Source organism: Cupressus sempervirens, chromosome 3, assembly GCF_028749045.1.
Source record: "Cupressus sempervirens isolate cs-2001-9-10 chromosome 3, ASM2874904v1, whole genome shotgun sequence".
In the NCBI taxonomy this organism is placed as follows: Eukaryota; Viridiplantae; Streptophyta; class Pinopsida; order Cupressales; family Cupressaceae; genus Cupressus; species Cupressus sempervirens.
Window position 1 is genome coordinate 851,128,668 of NC_143120.1, and position 13,634 is coordinate 851,142,301.

The following is a 13,634-nucleotide window of genomic DNA, read 5'->3' on the forward strand; positions in this document are numbered from 1 at the left end:
AGTCATAGCGCTTGAGGTAATATTCTTGATCCGCATACGTGAAATTGTTACAATAAATTATTTTCCTAATTCATCCCCAAAATAATTGAGCAGGTAGCAAGGGATGCTGAAGGTACTATTTTGGGTGGTTTATTAGAAGCACCCCTTCAGCCATCCACTAAAAAAAGATATCGGGTATAATTTGATCTTCTGGTGTTTCTGTGTACTTTGTAATTGGCATTATCATCATTCATTTTTTGATGGTTGGAACATTTTTGTTTTTTTAGTTAATGCTAAGAGTCAATAACATGTCAACAGGGAACAAATAACACTTTTGTTTTCACAAATGTTTCTGGAAAGCCAGACATATTTCGTCCAACAGGTAAATATGACTATCCTTATCCTGTATTTAAATTGTAAATTAATGTAGATTGCACATGCAACAATCTCCTCTAATATGTTTAAAGAGGATATTTCTACTCACATTTGTAACACTGCATTTAAGTCTGAATTTTATGTTTGGTCCTATTTTCATTGTTGTTCGTCTTCTTGATATGCATTTGACATTTGTTAAATATGTGGTTTTTCATTTTTGGCATATTGTACAGGCATGCATCTGAGCATAGTCGATACATGAATAGATTAAAAAAAAGAGAGATCAAAATAGATAAACTAGTAGGCAGATATATAGATAGGGATGAAAGGCATAGGACGCAGCTATCCTCCCACAAAAATGTACAGTTGACCAATTTTCAAAAGACCGAAAACATCATGGATTTATTTTTTAAAATTTCAGCCTTTGGTCTTCATGACCTGCATAGTTTGTAGTCAAAAACAACAAAAAAGTTGGAAAAAAATCACTATGTTTTCGTGAATCTGGGGAAAAAAAGTTTGACTTTGTTTTGTCTTTGGTACTTTTTTGTGGGAGATTAGCCTGTACCAAAGGCATATAGGCAGGCAGGGCAGTTCTTATTTCTTTCTTGTCCATCTGGAGGCAAGTGGGTGAATACATAATTGGCGTTGATGTGTAATAGATCTTGCAAGTGGATTTTAAGAACAAGTATTGCAGATGTTCTGTGATCCGTAAATTGGGGCAGATATTCCACAAAATGCAGAAATCAGCATACAGGTTAGCGTTGGCCAGATTTCTCTACACTCCTTTACACCCATTCTTAGCACCTACAATTATACTTTTTGACAATAAACCTGGAAGGGCCGGGAACTGTAAGAAAATGGGTATCATATCCCTGATGCTGGCATCATTACAACCATCAGGTACATAGCCAAAAAATGAGATTAGAGATACATGACCATGCCTAACCAATTTGATATTGACTGCTGTGAGAAAGAAAAATCATACAAACCTGCCTCATAAGATATAATCACTGTATTGAACCAAAAGCAAGAAACAAAATACCCAGCCATTGCATCCCATAACTGAACTAAAATAGCTATACCATAACTAACACAAACGTTGGCAATATACCAGACCCTAACAGAGAACCATAACATTTTAAGAATAAAAACTGGGAGGCTGGGGGGAGGGGGTGCTGCACAAAATATGGAGGTGTCAAGAGACTACCTTTACATTTATCGCAAGAGACTACCTTATTACGCAGAGCCACAACCACCACATTATTTAAAGCATCACTGTCCTGACATTCAGAAACTGTCAGAATTGTATCCACAAGCAATCCTCTCTTCAAGCTCTTCACAATTCCCTTCACTGAATGCTGCAAACATTATTGCCTTTCTTTGTGGCATGTAAGTGATCAAGGAACCATGTCATATTGTAACAAATCAGAAATGAACCAGCCACAGTTGATAGCAATGAAGCACAAGACAAAGTCTGAGGCCATGTCGAAAACTGTCGTGTCCCATGATAGGTTAGACATAAATATTACATATTTAATTCAAACTCTACATTGCATGTCCTAAATACAATAATTCAAGCTAGGATATTATAAATAATAATAATTAACTCATTTAATCATGTCAATTAATCTATATGTAGCATCAATACCCCTATATCCAATTTCATTACTATCTAGTTTACTGATGGAAAGAGTAGCTGTTAACCAAGTTTCCTAGATACCATCTGCAATGGTTCCCGTCAAAGTTTAAAGGTTCAAATCCTTGTCCCATCTTGAGTCTTTCCGTCAAGGTTTCCAGAATGCTGACCCTTACCCTATCTTGGGACAAATATTCATTGCTTGGATTGATACAAGCCCCTCGTTAGTAACATTACAACTCCTCTATAAGTCAAATAGTAATGGGACAGAGTATATATATAACTATATATACTGGCCATTTATTCTTTTTTTTTTTACCAGTAACAAAATAGTTTTATTAATAATAAAATAAAGGTTTACATGAGAAATACAGAAAGACCATCATAGCTACCTCCTAAAGGATGCCCAACCATCCAATCAACCAACATCATTTAAGTAAGGAAACATGACACACTAACTCCTATCACCTAAGAGCACATCACTTAGTAATGGCTTCACTACCAAAGACACACAACTTATTGATCACATTAGGATCACCCCGCTTGACCCGATCAGCTCCTTTGTCCACTCAAGCTTGCCTCCGCCACAACTCGTCCATTTAACTTGTCAATGCCATGAAAGAAAGGACTCCACTACCCTGCAAGAAGGCTCCTTCGACATTCAAAAAGACCACCTTGCAATCACCATTTTTCAAAATTGCAAAAAAGTCCATCTCCTCCATTCAAAGTCAGAGACTTGGTGGTGTTTCCTATCGCTTCTAGTTCGCATCATTCTTGGGATCTTGGTTGAGAAAAACCTAGGCATATTACATCAGCCTTTTCATTGCCCCAAATTGCTTGGTTCAGCTTGTCCTAGGCCACGACAATATTCGCCCTATAGGTTTCCTTGTCCACCTTCCCCCACCACCTCACAAACAACACCAAGCCATAGACCCTCGCATCATCTTTGTTGTCGATAAAATCTATAGTGTAGCCAACAGGTAGAATAGCATCCGAACGGGTGTGTGACGCTTGAGTCAACCCTTCGGAAAGGTATACGTACACCATCCGGAATGGAATTGTAAGCATCATTGTAATCATTGTATTCGGATTGTAAGCATTGAGTCCATATTGCATATATGAATAAAATATCTGTTTTGTGTTGTATCATGCTATACTATATGTGTTAAAGTATCTTTACCTTGTACGGTAAACAATCTTCATCTGCAAAACATTCTGAAGTGTCCGATCCAATGCCAAGGATTGCCCACTCCAAAATGGAGTCAGAGTAAGCATCTCTAGCACTTCAGCTTTCCATTTAAACACCTCACGACTCACCTTCCCAAATTTCATGATGAAGCCCACAATAAATTTGCACCAAAGCTTATCAAATCAATTCATTGAAGGAAATAGTTATAATGACATTGCTGGTCCTCTCACATGTGATGGTCTTTATTCATCAATATTACAAATATATATATATATTTCTGAGATGATCTTTATCATTAATAGCGTGTATATATATATATAATGGCCATTTATTCTTTTTTTTTTGATCAGTAGCAATATAATTTTATTATTAGTAAAATAAAGGTTTACATGAGAATTACAAAAAGATCATCATAGCCACCAAAAGATGCCTAACTATCCAATCAACCAAAATCTTTTAAGGAAGCATAACACACTAACTCCTATCACGTAAGACTATATCACTTTTTAATTAAGTCTTTACAAAGCCTTAGTAACACCTTAACTACTAGAGACACACAAAATATCGGTCATGTTATGATCATCCTCCTCAACCCAATCAACTCGTTCGTCCACTCGAGCTTGCCTCCACTACAACTCGTCCATTCAACCTGCTAATGCCATGAAAGGAAGGGCTTCAGTGCCTTGCAAGCATGCTCCTTCGACATTGAAAAAGACCACTTTGCAATCATTATCTTTCAAAATTGCAAAAACGTCCCATCTCTTCCATTCAAAATCAAGGACTTCGGCGGTGTTTCTTGCCGCTTCTGTTGCGCATCATTCTTGGTATCTTGGTTGAGAAAACTCTAGGCAATTTTGCATCAGTCCTTTCATTGCCCCAAATTGCCCATTTCATCTTGCACTAGGCCATGACAATATTTACCTTATAGGCTCCTCCGTCCACCTTCCCCCAGCACCTCACGAACAATAATGAGTCATAGACCCTCGCGTCATCTCTGTCTGCAAATCATTTTGAATGTCCAACCCAATTCCAAGGATTGCCCACTCCAAGATGGAGTCTGAACCAAGCAACATATCCTCTTTGAACAAATTAGTAACTACCCACTTAATCATTGTCGTTTCTTCACCTATCTCAAGCCTCCACACAATAATCATTGAGATTATGTCTAAAGTCACACTTGATTTCCTTTCTCTCTCCATGAATTGCCTACCAATAACACCAAAAGACACATTCATCATATCTTTTTTGATTTTAAGCAGACCCATTAGCCTCTCCTTGTTGACTGGGCCCTTAAATCCTTTCTATTGCTTGTTTGTGTGAACCAAGAAGGTCACCTCCATCTCAAAGAAAAGCTTCTTTGTAACTCAAATTCAACACACCACAATACTCAAACAGCATCTCTGGCACTTCAGCTTTCTATTTAAACACCTCACTGCTCACCTTCCCAAATTTCCCTATAAAGCCCACAATAAATTTGCACGAAAGCTTATCAAATCAATTCATTGAAGGTAATAGTTATGATGACATTGTCCGTCCTCTCACATGTGCGACCTTCCTTGAAGGCTTGGAAACCGATTAACTAAATCTTTCCATCATCATTATGAATCGTCCATCCAATCAACGAACCATATTTCCAGAATGACAAGGGAATAAATTACACACATGAGGACACCTGATCAGGTTAAGGGACAAAGCCAAAAACCATGTTAAAGACCAAAATGTAGGGATTGCAAGTCCTCCATCCTTATTTCATTCTCCTGACCCAAGGTTAGTGCCCATTTTGATAATACATCTACCTCCATATTACCACTTCTCCTCACATGTTTAATTTTGAATTCCTCGAAAGATGAAAGCAACTCTCTAATAGCAAAATTTTTCTTTGTAGATGCTAAGCTTGTATTTCTCCTTTCTGAATAGCCTACACAATAACTTGAGAGTCTCCTTACAAACGAATTTAATGCATATTTAACTTTCTCCCCACATAGAGAGCAAGAAGGGAAGCTGTAGCCTCCACCATGTTATTTGTTCCCTCTTTGTGCTGCAAAGGGCAAAGTGTTGCTGAGTCAATCTTGAACAATAACACCATTCCTGGAGGGACCATGATTCCCTTTCGTAGCCCCATCAAAATTGAGTTTAATCGAACCACACTTAGGCAATTCCTAAATAACCTCATCCTTCCCTCTCCCTTGAGCTAAATTCAACTTCCCATTGTTTCCAGATCTGATCTTAATCCCAGGCTATTCTGCTTAAACAGGCTTACCCTCTGTAGTATAAGGAACATTTGAATTAAGATGTGCTGTTACAACACCCATCAACTCTTACAACACCCACCTTATCTTGGAAATTGTTTTGGTTACATTTCTTCCATTCTTCCCAAACCACAACGGAGGGACTAATCTGCTACACCTTAGATAATACTAACTTTCTCTAAGCTTTTTGCAAACTCATAAAATCATCCTTCATAGTATTCTGCAATGGCCCTGACCAACCCAGCTTAGCCCTTAGCATCGCCCAACATTCTTTGGCAAATTCAAACTGCAGTTGCAAATAATCAACATCTACAACACCCTCACATAACACTCATTTTGTTGGCCCAATGAAGCCATATTTTTTCCTGCACTCCCCTGTCAAAATTCTCCCTTGAATGGCTAACCATGCGAAAGAGCCTGCCTTGGGGAGGTGATCCTTTCCCCAACACAGCTTGGTTGGTCATCCCAGTAGTTCATTAGAGTTGTCCAACAGTTGATAACCTAATTTCACCGAATACTGCCCATTTTTAGCAGCACACTAAATCAGACTATCCTCCTTACCAGTAATCATCAATTCCCTACTCTGGAACATGTTATTCATTAATGCCATCTGCTGATCCATAAGTCCCAAGTGACCTGCACTTTTCCATTCCCATTGCTGACTAATTGGATCTGTTTGATTTTGATACCTGTTGAATAAATTTTTTTTTCAAGTCATGATACTCCTCATTGTCCTTAATAGCTGGAAAGCCACTCCGTGAATGTCATTGCCCGCATTCTAGGATAGAATTTTATAAATAATTAGATAATACAATATTACTAAATTAACAGCGATAATAAAATCACATATCAAAATTAACATAAAATATAAAAAATAAGAAATAATAAGAAATAATAAAAAATTATTATTACGATAATAGAAATAATAACACATATGATCTATTATCAATAAAAAAAAATCTAAAATAAGATTCAAAATAATTAAATAAAAATAAAAATATAATGAATAAATAAATAAATAAAATTAAATACAAGAGAGAATATAGTAGAAAGTATGTTACCTTTCTAAATAGGATTTAATAATAAATGAATAAATAATATAATATAAATTAACTAAATCTAATGAAAAGTCAAGAGATGTAGTAAAGAGACGTGACTCCTTCAAATTAAGATATAAAAGGGAGGAGAGTTCATTTGAAAGAGAAAGAAAAAAGAGAGGAGAAGAGAGGATTAATGGAAAAGAATAAATAAGAGATAATGATAGCATCAAAGGTGATTGCAGAAAGACTTGAAAGATTTATTTACATAGGTGATTTTAGTTCTTTTAACTTCTCCTTGAATGCATCAATCCTCCCATATGCAGGCTCATTCCATTTCCCTATTCGACTGGAGACCGGCGAACAACAGAAGCCTACCAGAAATCCCTTCAAATCTGGAAAAATGGTTTCTAGATGATAACTTTTTACTGCAAATCAAGCAATGATGATTAGAAGAGGAATTTGAATGTCGTGAAATGTTTTGTTTTCTGGCAAAGTTGAAGGTTTTAAAAGAAAAAATAATTAAATGGAATAATGAATACTTCAACAATATATTCAAAGAAAAACTAGGCAATGAAGAAGAAATTAAAAAACTTAATGAAGAAGTAATAAAAAAAGGAATGGACAATGAAAAATTTATGAAAGAAAAAGAATTATTATTCAAATGAGAAACAATCTTGTCTAAAGAAGAAGTATTCTGGAAACAAAAATCGAGAGAGACATGGTTAAATGAAGGGGATAGAAATACAAAATTCTTTCATGCAAGTACGGTCAAGAGACGCAATATTAATAGAATTACTGGAATAAAAGACAATACAGGTCAAGAAATAGAAAATCCAAATAATATAGCAGAAACCTTTGCTAAATATTACTCATATACGTGAAATAATTACGAATATTCAGATCTTGATGCTCAAAACAAAATGTTAAAATCAATTCCTAAAGTAGTAATGGATGAAGACAATAAATATCTCAAAATTTTTTTTACTATAGGAGAGATAAAAGAAGCTCTTTCCTCTCAATCTCGATAAATCCCCGAGACCCGATGGTTTTAGGCCTTCTTCTTTCACAGATGTTGGGAAACTTTAGGAAGGGACTTATGGGAAGCTATAGAAGCAACCATGAACTCAAGATCATTATTAACAGAAATTAATAATACCTTCCTAGCTTTGATTCCTAAGAATTCAACCCAAGCAACTCTAGGGGACTTTAGGCCGAATTCACAAATAAATTTCAGAAGAACAAATCGGTTTCGTCCCTAATAGGTCTATATATGATGGAATAATCATTATCCAAGAATTAATTCACTCAACACAAATGAATAAGGACTCATGTATGTTAATGAAATTAGATATCTGCGAAGCGTATGATAAGGTGGATTGAAGATTTCTTTGCAAAACAATGAAAGCATTTGGCTTTTCCCATCAATGGGTCAATTTAATATTTAATTGCATTTCAACACCAAAGATATCCCTACTAATCAACGACATTCCTGAAGGATTTTTTAATATATCAAGAGGAATAAGACAAGGAGACCCAATTTCACCCTTTCTCTTCATTATTATGGCTGAAGCATTTGGGAGGGCCATAAAATGGCCCAAGCAGAAGGGAAAATCAAAGGAGTTATAGTAGCTGATGATGTGGCTAGGATCACACATCAACAATTCGCTGATGACATGATAAAATCAGGAAAAGTAACATGGAGGAAGCCTGCAAATTTAAGAACATCATCAAAATTTATATGGAGGCTTCAGTTCAAGAAGTTAATGCAGAAAAATCTGAGATCTTTTTCCTTAATACACATGCAGATCTAAAAAGAAATATATGAAATATCATGGGCTATAAAAAAGGAACCTTTTTGTGTAAATATCTCAGGATTCACATAGAGAGAGGAGCTAAAGAGGGCAAAACATGCAACTTGATTTCTGAAAAAATTGATAAGAAGTGGAAAGCTGGAAAGGGAAATACTTAAACAAGGCAAGTAGATCAACCATGATCAAAGCAATATTGTCAGCTATTGCTACATGTCAGATGTCTTGTTTACCTCTTTCCAAAGGTGTCAAAAAACAATTAGGCAAAAAACTAAGAAATTTCTTTTGGCAAGGAACATAAGAGAAGAAGAAATTAGCAATATGATAAAATGGGATCAAATATGTAAACCCAAAGAATTTGGAGGCCTAGGCATCAAAACTTAAGTTGGCAGAACGAGGCATTAGGAGCCAAACTAGTATTGAGATTGTATCAGGAACATGATAATAAATATGCTAAAAATTTATACCACAAATATCTAAACAATTCAGATCCCATAACACTTTTTCGAACTAGAAACCCCCCTAGAGGTTCAAAAGTTTGGAACTTTATGATGTAGAATCAACATCTTGTTTTGAACAACATAACTTGGGATATAGGCAATGGCCAGTATGCTCTTTTCTGGGAAGACTCATGGGATGGTCTCCAAACTAGTATTGAGAATGTATTAGAAACATGATAGTAAGCTAGCTAAATTTTTATACCACAAATATCTAAACAATTCAGATCCCATAACTCTTTTTCCAACTAGAAACCCCCTAAAGGTTCAAAAGTTTGGAACTTTATGATGCAAAATCAACATCTTATTTTGAACAACTTAACTTGGGACATAGGCAATGGCTAGGATGCTCTTTTCTGGGAAGACTCATGGGATGGTCTTCCCTCGACAGACAAATCCAATTTACCCGCCAACATTGAGAGCACCCTAACACAACTATGTTGATCAATTTCTGAGTAATAGATCAGCAAACCATAAAGAAAGGAGAGATAGACTAGTTTGGGGAGTAGCTAAGAATGGGAACTACAGTGTGAAGAAAGGTTATGAGATTATTATCAACTCACAAGGATGGGAAGAAATGGAAATTCCCCTTAACCTATGTTGGGACCCAACATGCCTTCCAAAGGCAGGTATCTTTCTATGGGCAATATTGTAGGATAGAATCTTAACAACAGATAGATTCACTAAATTGGCTTTGAAGGGTTGTCAAGATGCGTATTATGTGAAAATGATTCTCAAATGGTTGGGCATCTATTATATGATTGTCCTTTCTCTAATCAATGCTGGAAATGGTTATGCAACAAGCTAAACTGGAATACAGTTTTTAACAAATAACCTTTGGAATTTCTAAGAAGCTCGCCCCAAAATGGATCCTCTAAAGTATATAGTAAGCTATGAATATCCCCTTACACCCTTCTTTGAGAAGTTTGGAAAGAAAGAAATAGAAGAAGAATTTTTACCAATACAAAGATGGATATTCGATCTTTGTTGAATAAAGTGGAGGCCAGCATTCTAGAAGTCGCCAACAATCATTTAATGAACTCCTGCAAAGAAGAAGGTTCATTTTCTTGTTGGGATGCAGATATGAGGAAGAATTGGTATAACTTGATCATCCCCCCAATGTCATACTCTAAAGCCAATAGGTAGGCAAGGGCCACTTGTAAATGGGAACCTCCTCCAATAGGATGGTTTAAACTAAATTTTGATGGTGCTTCGAGGGATAAACCTGGGTATGCAAGATTGGGTTGCATCATTGAGAATGAATCGGGGTCTTGCTTGGTTAAATGAGCTAAATTCCTAGGCACAACCTCCAACAACCTAGCTGAATCAAAAACCCTTATAGAGGGCTTGAAACTCAACCAAGAGGCTGGTATTTCTAAGTTAATTATTGAAGGAGATTCTCAAATCATACTTAATGCATTAAGAAAAAGCACACCTAATTGGATTCTAAACTCTAAATTGGAAGAAGCTATCCAACTAATGGATAAACATTAGGAGACTAGAACTGGGCACATCTACAGAGAGGGGAATAAGGAGACAGATGCTCTGGCAAATATAGGGGCAGAAAGTGTAGATTATATCTAAATTAACAAAGATTAAGGGTTTAATTTAGAATAAATTAGGACCTAGTTAAGGTACAATTTAGCAACAATTAAATAAACTAAAAAGCCCTTCTATAAAACTAATAATACAATAAACTTAACTTACACATCTAAATTTAACAGTAATAACTCATGACAAACATCAAAGAAATTTTTGTAATTTTGTTATGAAATTTCTAAAAAAAGCTATGAATTTCGTTTATATGATAAGGATTTTATCTAATAATGATCTTGATTAAGATGAGCCATGTTTTGCAGATACAACAAGGTAGGGGAAGGAGCTCTACATTTTGCCATTTATGGGTTTGAACAAGCTTAATATAGAGAATGCTCCCAAAAAAAGGATCGCAGGAAAGAAACTGGAATTTATAATTAGAAAACAAATCCTTAAGAAAAAGCATCAAAGGAAAGAGAAGCCGAGATAAAATGCATGCAAGAAATTGTAAATCTACTATATAACCAAAATAAAAGCTCTCAAATTATAAAATTTGTAATGGAAGGTATGTCTTCCTAAAGCTTCCAAAGTTTGTAAGGAAGATATTATGTGAGGGAGGGAATACCCTCTCAAAGACTTTTGGATTAGTATCAAAGGCAATTGTACAAATACATACACAGGAAATTAAACATTCTGGGCAACACTAGGGGTTTCCTTCCCCGTTCCCAGTGCTTGCACTTTGAACAGGGTAAAACTCTTGTAAATAATTTAAATATATAATAAATATAGGGCGTTATGCCTTTTACCAATCAAAAAAATAAAAATAACATTTATGGTCTATTATCAATAATTTAAAAAAAAAAAAAAAAAGATTTAAAATAATTAAATAACAATAAAATAATAATGATGAATAAATAAATAAAATTGAATACGAGAGAGAATATAGTAGAAAGTATGTTACCTTTCTAAATAGGATTTAATAATAAATTATTTTAAACATAAAAGAAATAAATAACATAATATAAATTAACTAAATCTATTGAAACGTCAAGATATATGTTCTAAAGAGATGTGACTCCTTCAAATTAAGATATAAAAGGGAGGAGAGTTCATTTGAAAGACAAAGAAAAGGAAGAGGAGAAGAGAGGATTTAAGAAGGATTAATGGAAGAGGAAAATAATGAGAAGAAAATGAGAAAGAGATTTTTTTTTAAAAGATTAAAATAATGAAAGGATGTCACCTCAATATTATTATAGATAATTATTAAAAAAATAGAACTAAATTTCTAATATTATTATCATTGTCATTTTTGGATTTAAGAGGGGAGTCTAGGTTGCAATCAAAGCAAGGCTTGAGTAAATTCTGACCAATTGGTTGTTCCCAAAATAGGGTGGGGATTAGTGATCCCGAATGCCTTGAGGCATTGTACCAAGAAAGGCTCAATAGCTTGGATTTGTAAACTTTAGGGGAACACTTATTGAGGATTGGTGTCTAAGCAACCTGATTACATCTAAAATCTCTTTCTTAACAACCAAAAGACATAATAACAAGGATTACACCAACTTAATAATCTTAGATCCCTATTTTGTGGAGTGAATGTAGGTGAAGATTTCTCACTTATATAAATTTAACGCATCCTATTAAACTTGAACAAATCAGGAGGGATCATATCCCAATAGAAGGTAGAGGTCAGTAATTTGTAACCCTTAGGGATGCAGACTTAACTTGTAAACTTGAGAGAGTCCGTAGCTGGTGTCAAGGCAACTTGGATTGTATCTATGCCATCTATCCATAAATTAAATATTAACATGATTGGATAATTGGAATTATTATTATGGACATATATTCATTATGATTGACTAAATAAGTATCAATCCCGACTGACCTGAAAAAGGGGACATTACCATGAATCATTCCAAAGAAAGCCTTCTTCCCATTGGCTACTTGCCAAGTCAAGTGATCAGTCACAATCTTCCTACATTCAATTATGAAATTCTGCAGTGTAGAACCTTTTGGTGGATCTCTAATTGTTAAAATCCTTTCTTGGTCTTCACAGTCCAAGTATTTTTCTCGAAGGATTTTGACCCATAGCATTTGTGGGTTTGTGTAAATGCTCCAAATGAATTTAGCCCTATGCCAAATTCATTATGTGTCAGTTTCTTATGCCAGCACTGCTGTACACCTTAGCCATGCAGATTTTATCACATGCCAACAGAGGGATCTTGTCATCATCATTTGCACCATTCAGAAATACATTCCTCATCCTTTGGTCCAAATATCTAATAATCTTCCTAGGGATTTTGAGATGACTCAGGCAGTAAACCAGAAGAGCTGACATAATCCATTGCAGCATGAGAATTCTACCAGCCGAAGTCAGCCATTTTCTTTTCCACCCATCCAATCTTTTGACACAACTGTCAGTAAGATCCTTCACATGCCCCTCAAACAAAGGAATTCCAAGATATTTACTTGGCAATTTGTACAATTTCATTCCTAAGATCCTACAAATCTTTCTTTGCTGCTCACCACTTGTGTTAAAATAGTAAACCTCAGATTTGTGCCAATCAACATTTTGACCTAAAACATCACTATATCTGTCAATCGTAGATTTACCAATTCTAGTTTCCCGGGTTGAGGCTTCCCCCATCAAGTAAGTATCATCAAGAAATGTAGGTGGGTTGATGGATCAATGCCCTCTACTACTTTAGTACCTTTCCATTGGTCACTCAATTTTTTTCTTGTAATCAACTTTCCAAGAACTGCCACCATGATAATAAACAAGAAAGGAGAAATTGGGTTCCTTGCCTTATGGCCTACGTGGTGTCCAAAAAACCTCGAGGACTCCCATTCACCAACACTGAGAGCCTTGGAGTTTCTATACAATCCCCAACCTATTCAATGGACTGAGCACAAAAACCAAATCTCTCAAGAACCTTTAGCAAAAAGTCCCTGTTGACATTATCATAGGCCTTTTTAATGTCCAGTTTGATCAATCCTCTGAGTCCAAGCTGTCTTTACCAAGTGTATGACCTCATGAGCTACAATTACTCCTTCATAAATAGTTGGATTAGGTGCAAACCTATTCTTCTTTGAAGAAATAATGGATTTGACCACAAGCTTAAGTCTATTTGCCATTGCCTTGGCAATTACCTTGTAAATGGTGTTGCACAAAGCAATTGACCTGTACTCATCAAAGTTACCATGTCATTCTGTTTTGGAATCAAGGCCATGAATGTATTATTAAGGTCCTTCAAAATAAAGCCTCCAGCTCTTGATTCCTCCACAACCTCCCCCATATCACTACTAACAGTGGCCCACACTTTCT

At 35.5% G+C, this 13,634-nt stretch overlaps 1 protein-coding gene across 2 annotated transcripts in view; it reads left to right on the plus strand.

Annotated features, from left to right (window-relative positions):
* Nucleotides 1–13,634, plus strand: part of LOC149569454 (uncharacterized) — a 107,878-nt gene that overhangs the window by 63,204 nt on the left and 31,040 nt on the right. For both annotated transcript variants that reach the window (XR_016362747.1, XM_089822156.1), the window contains exons 4-5: nucleotides 94–174; nucleotides 298–361. Coding sequence is in view for 1 of the 2 variants with exons in the window: in XM_089822156.1 (XP_089678282.1) it covers nucleotides 94–174; nucleotides 298–361 (145 nt within the window). In the remaining variant the exon portion in view is untranslated. The remainder of the gene's footprint in view (nucleotides 1–93; nucleotides 175–297; nucleotides 362–13,634) is intronic.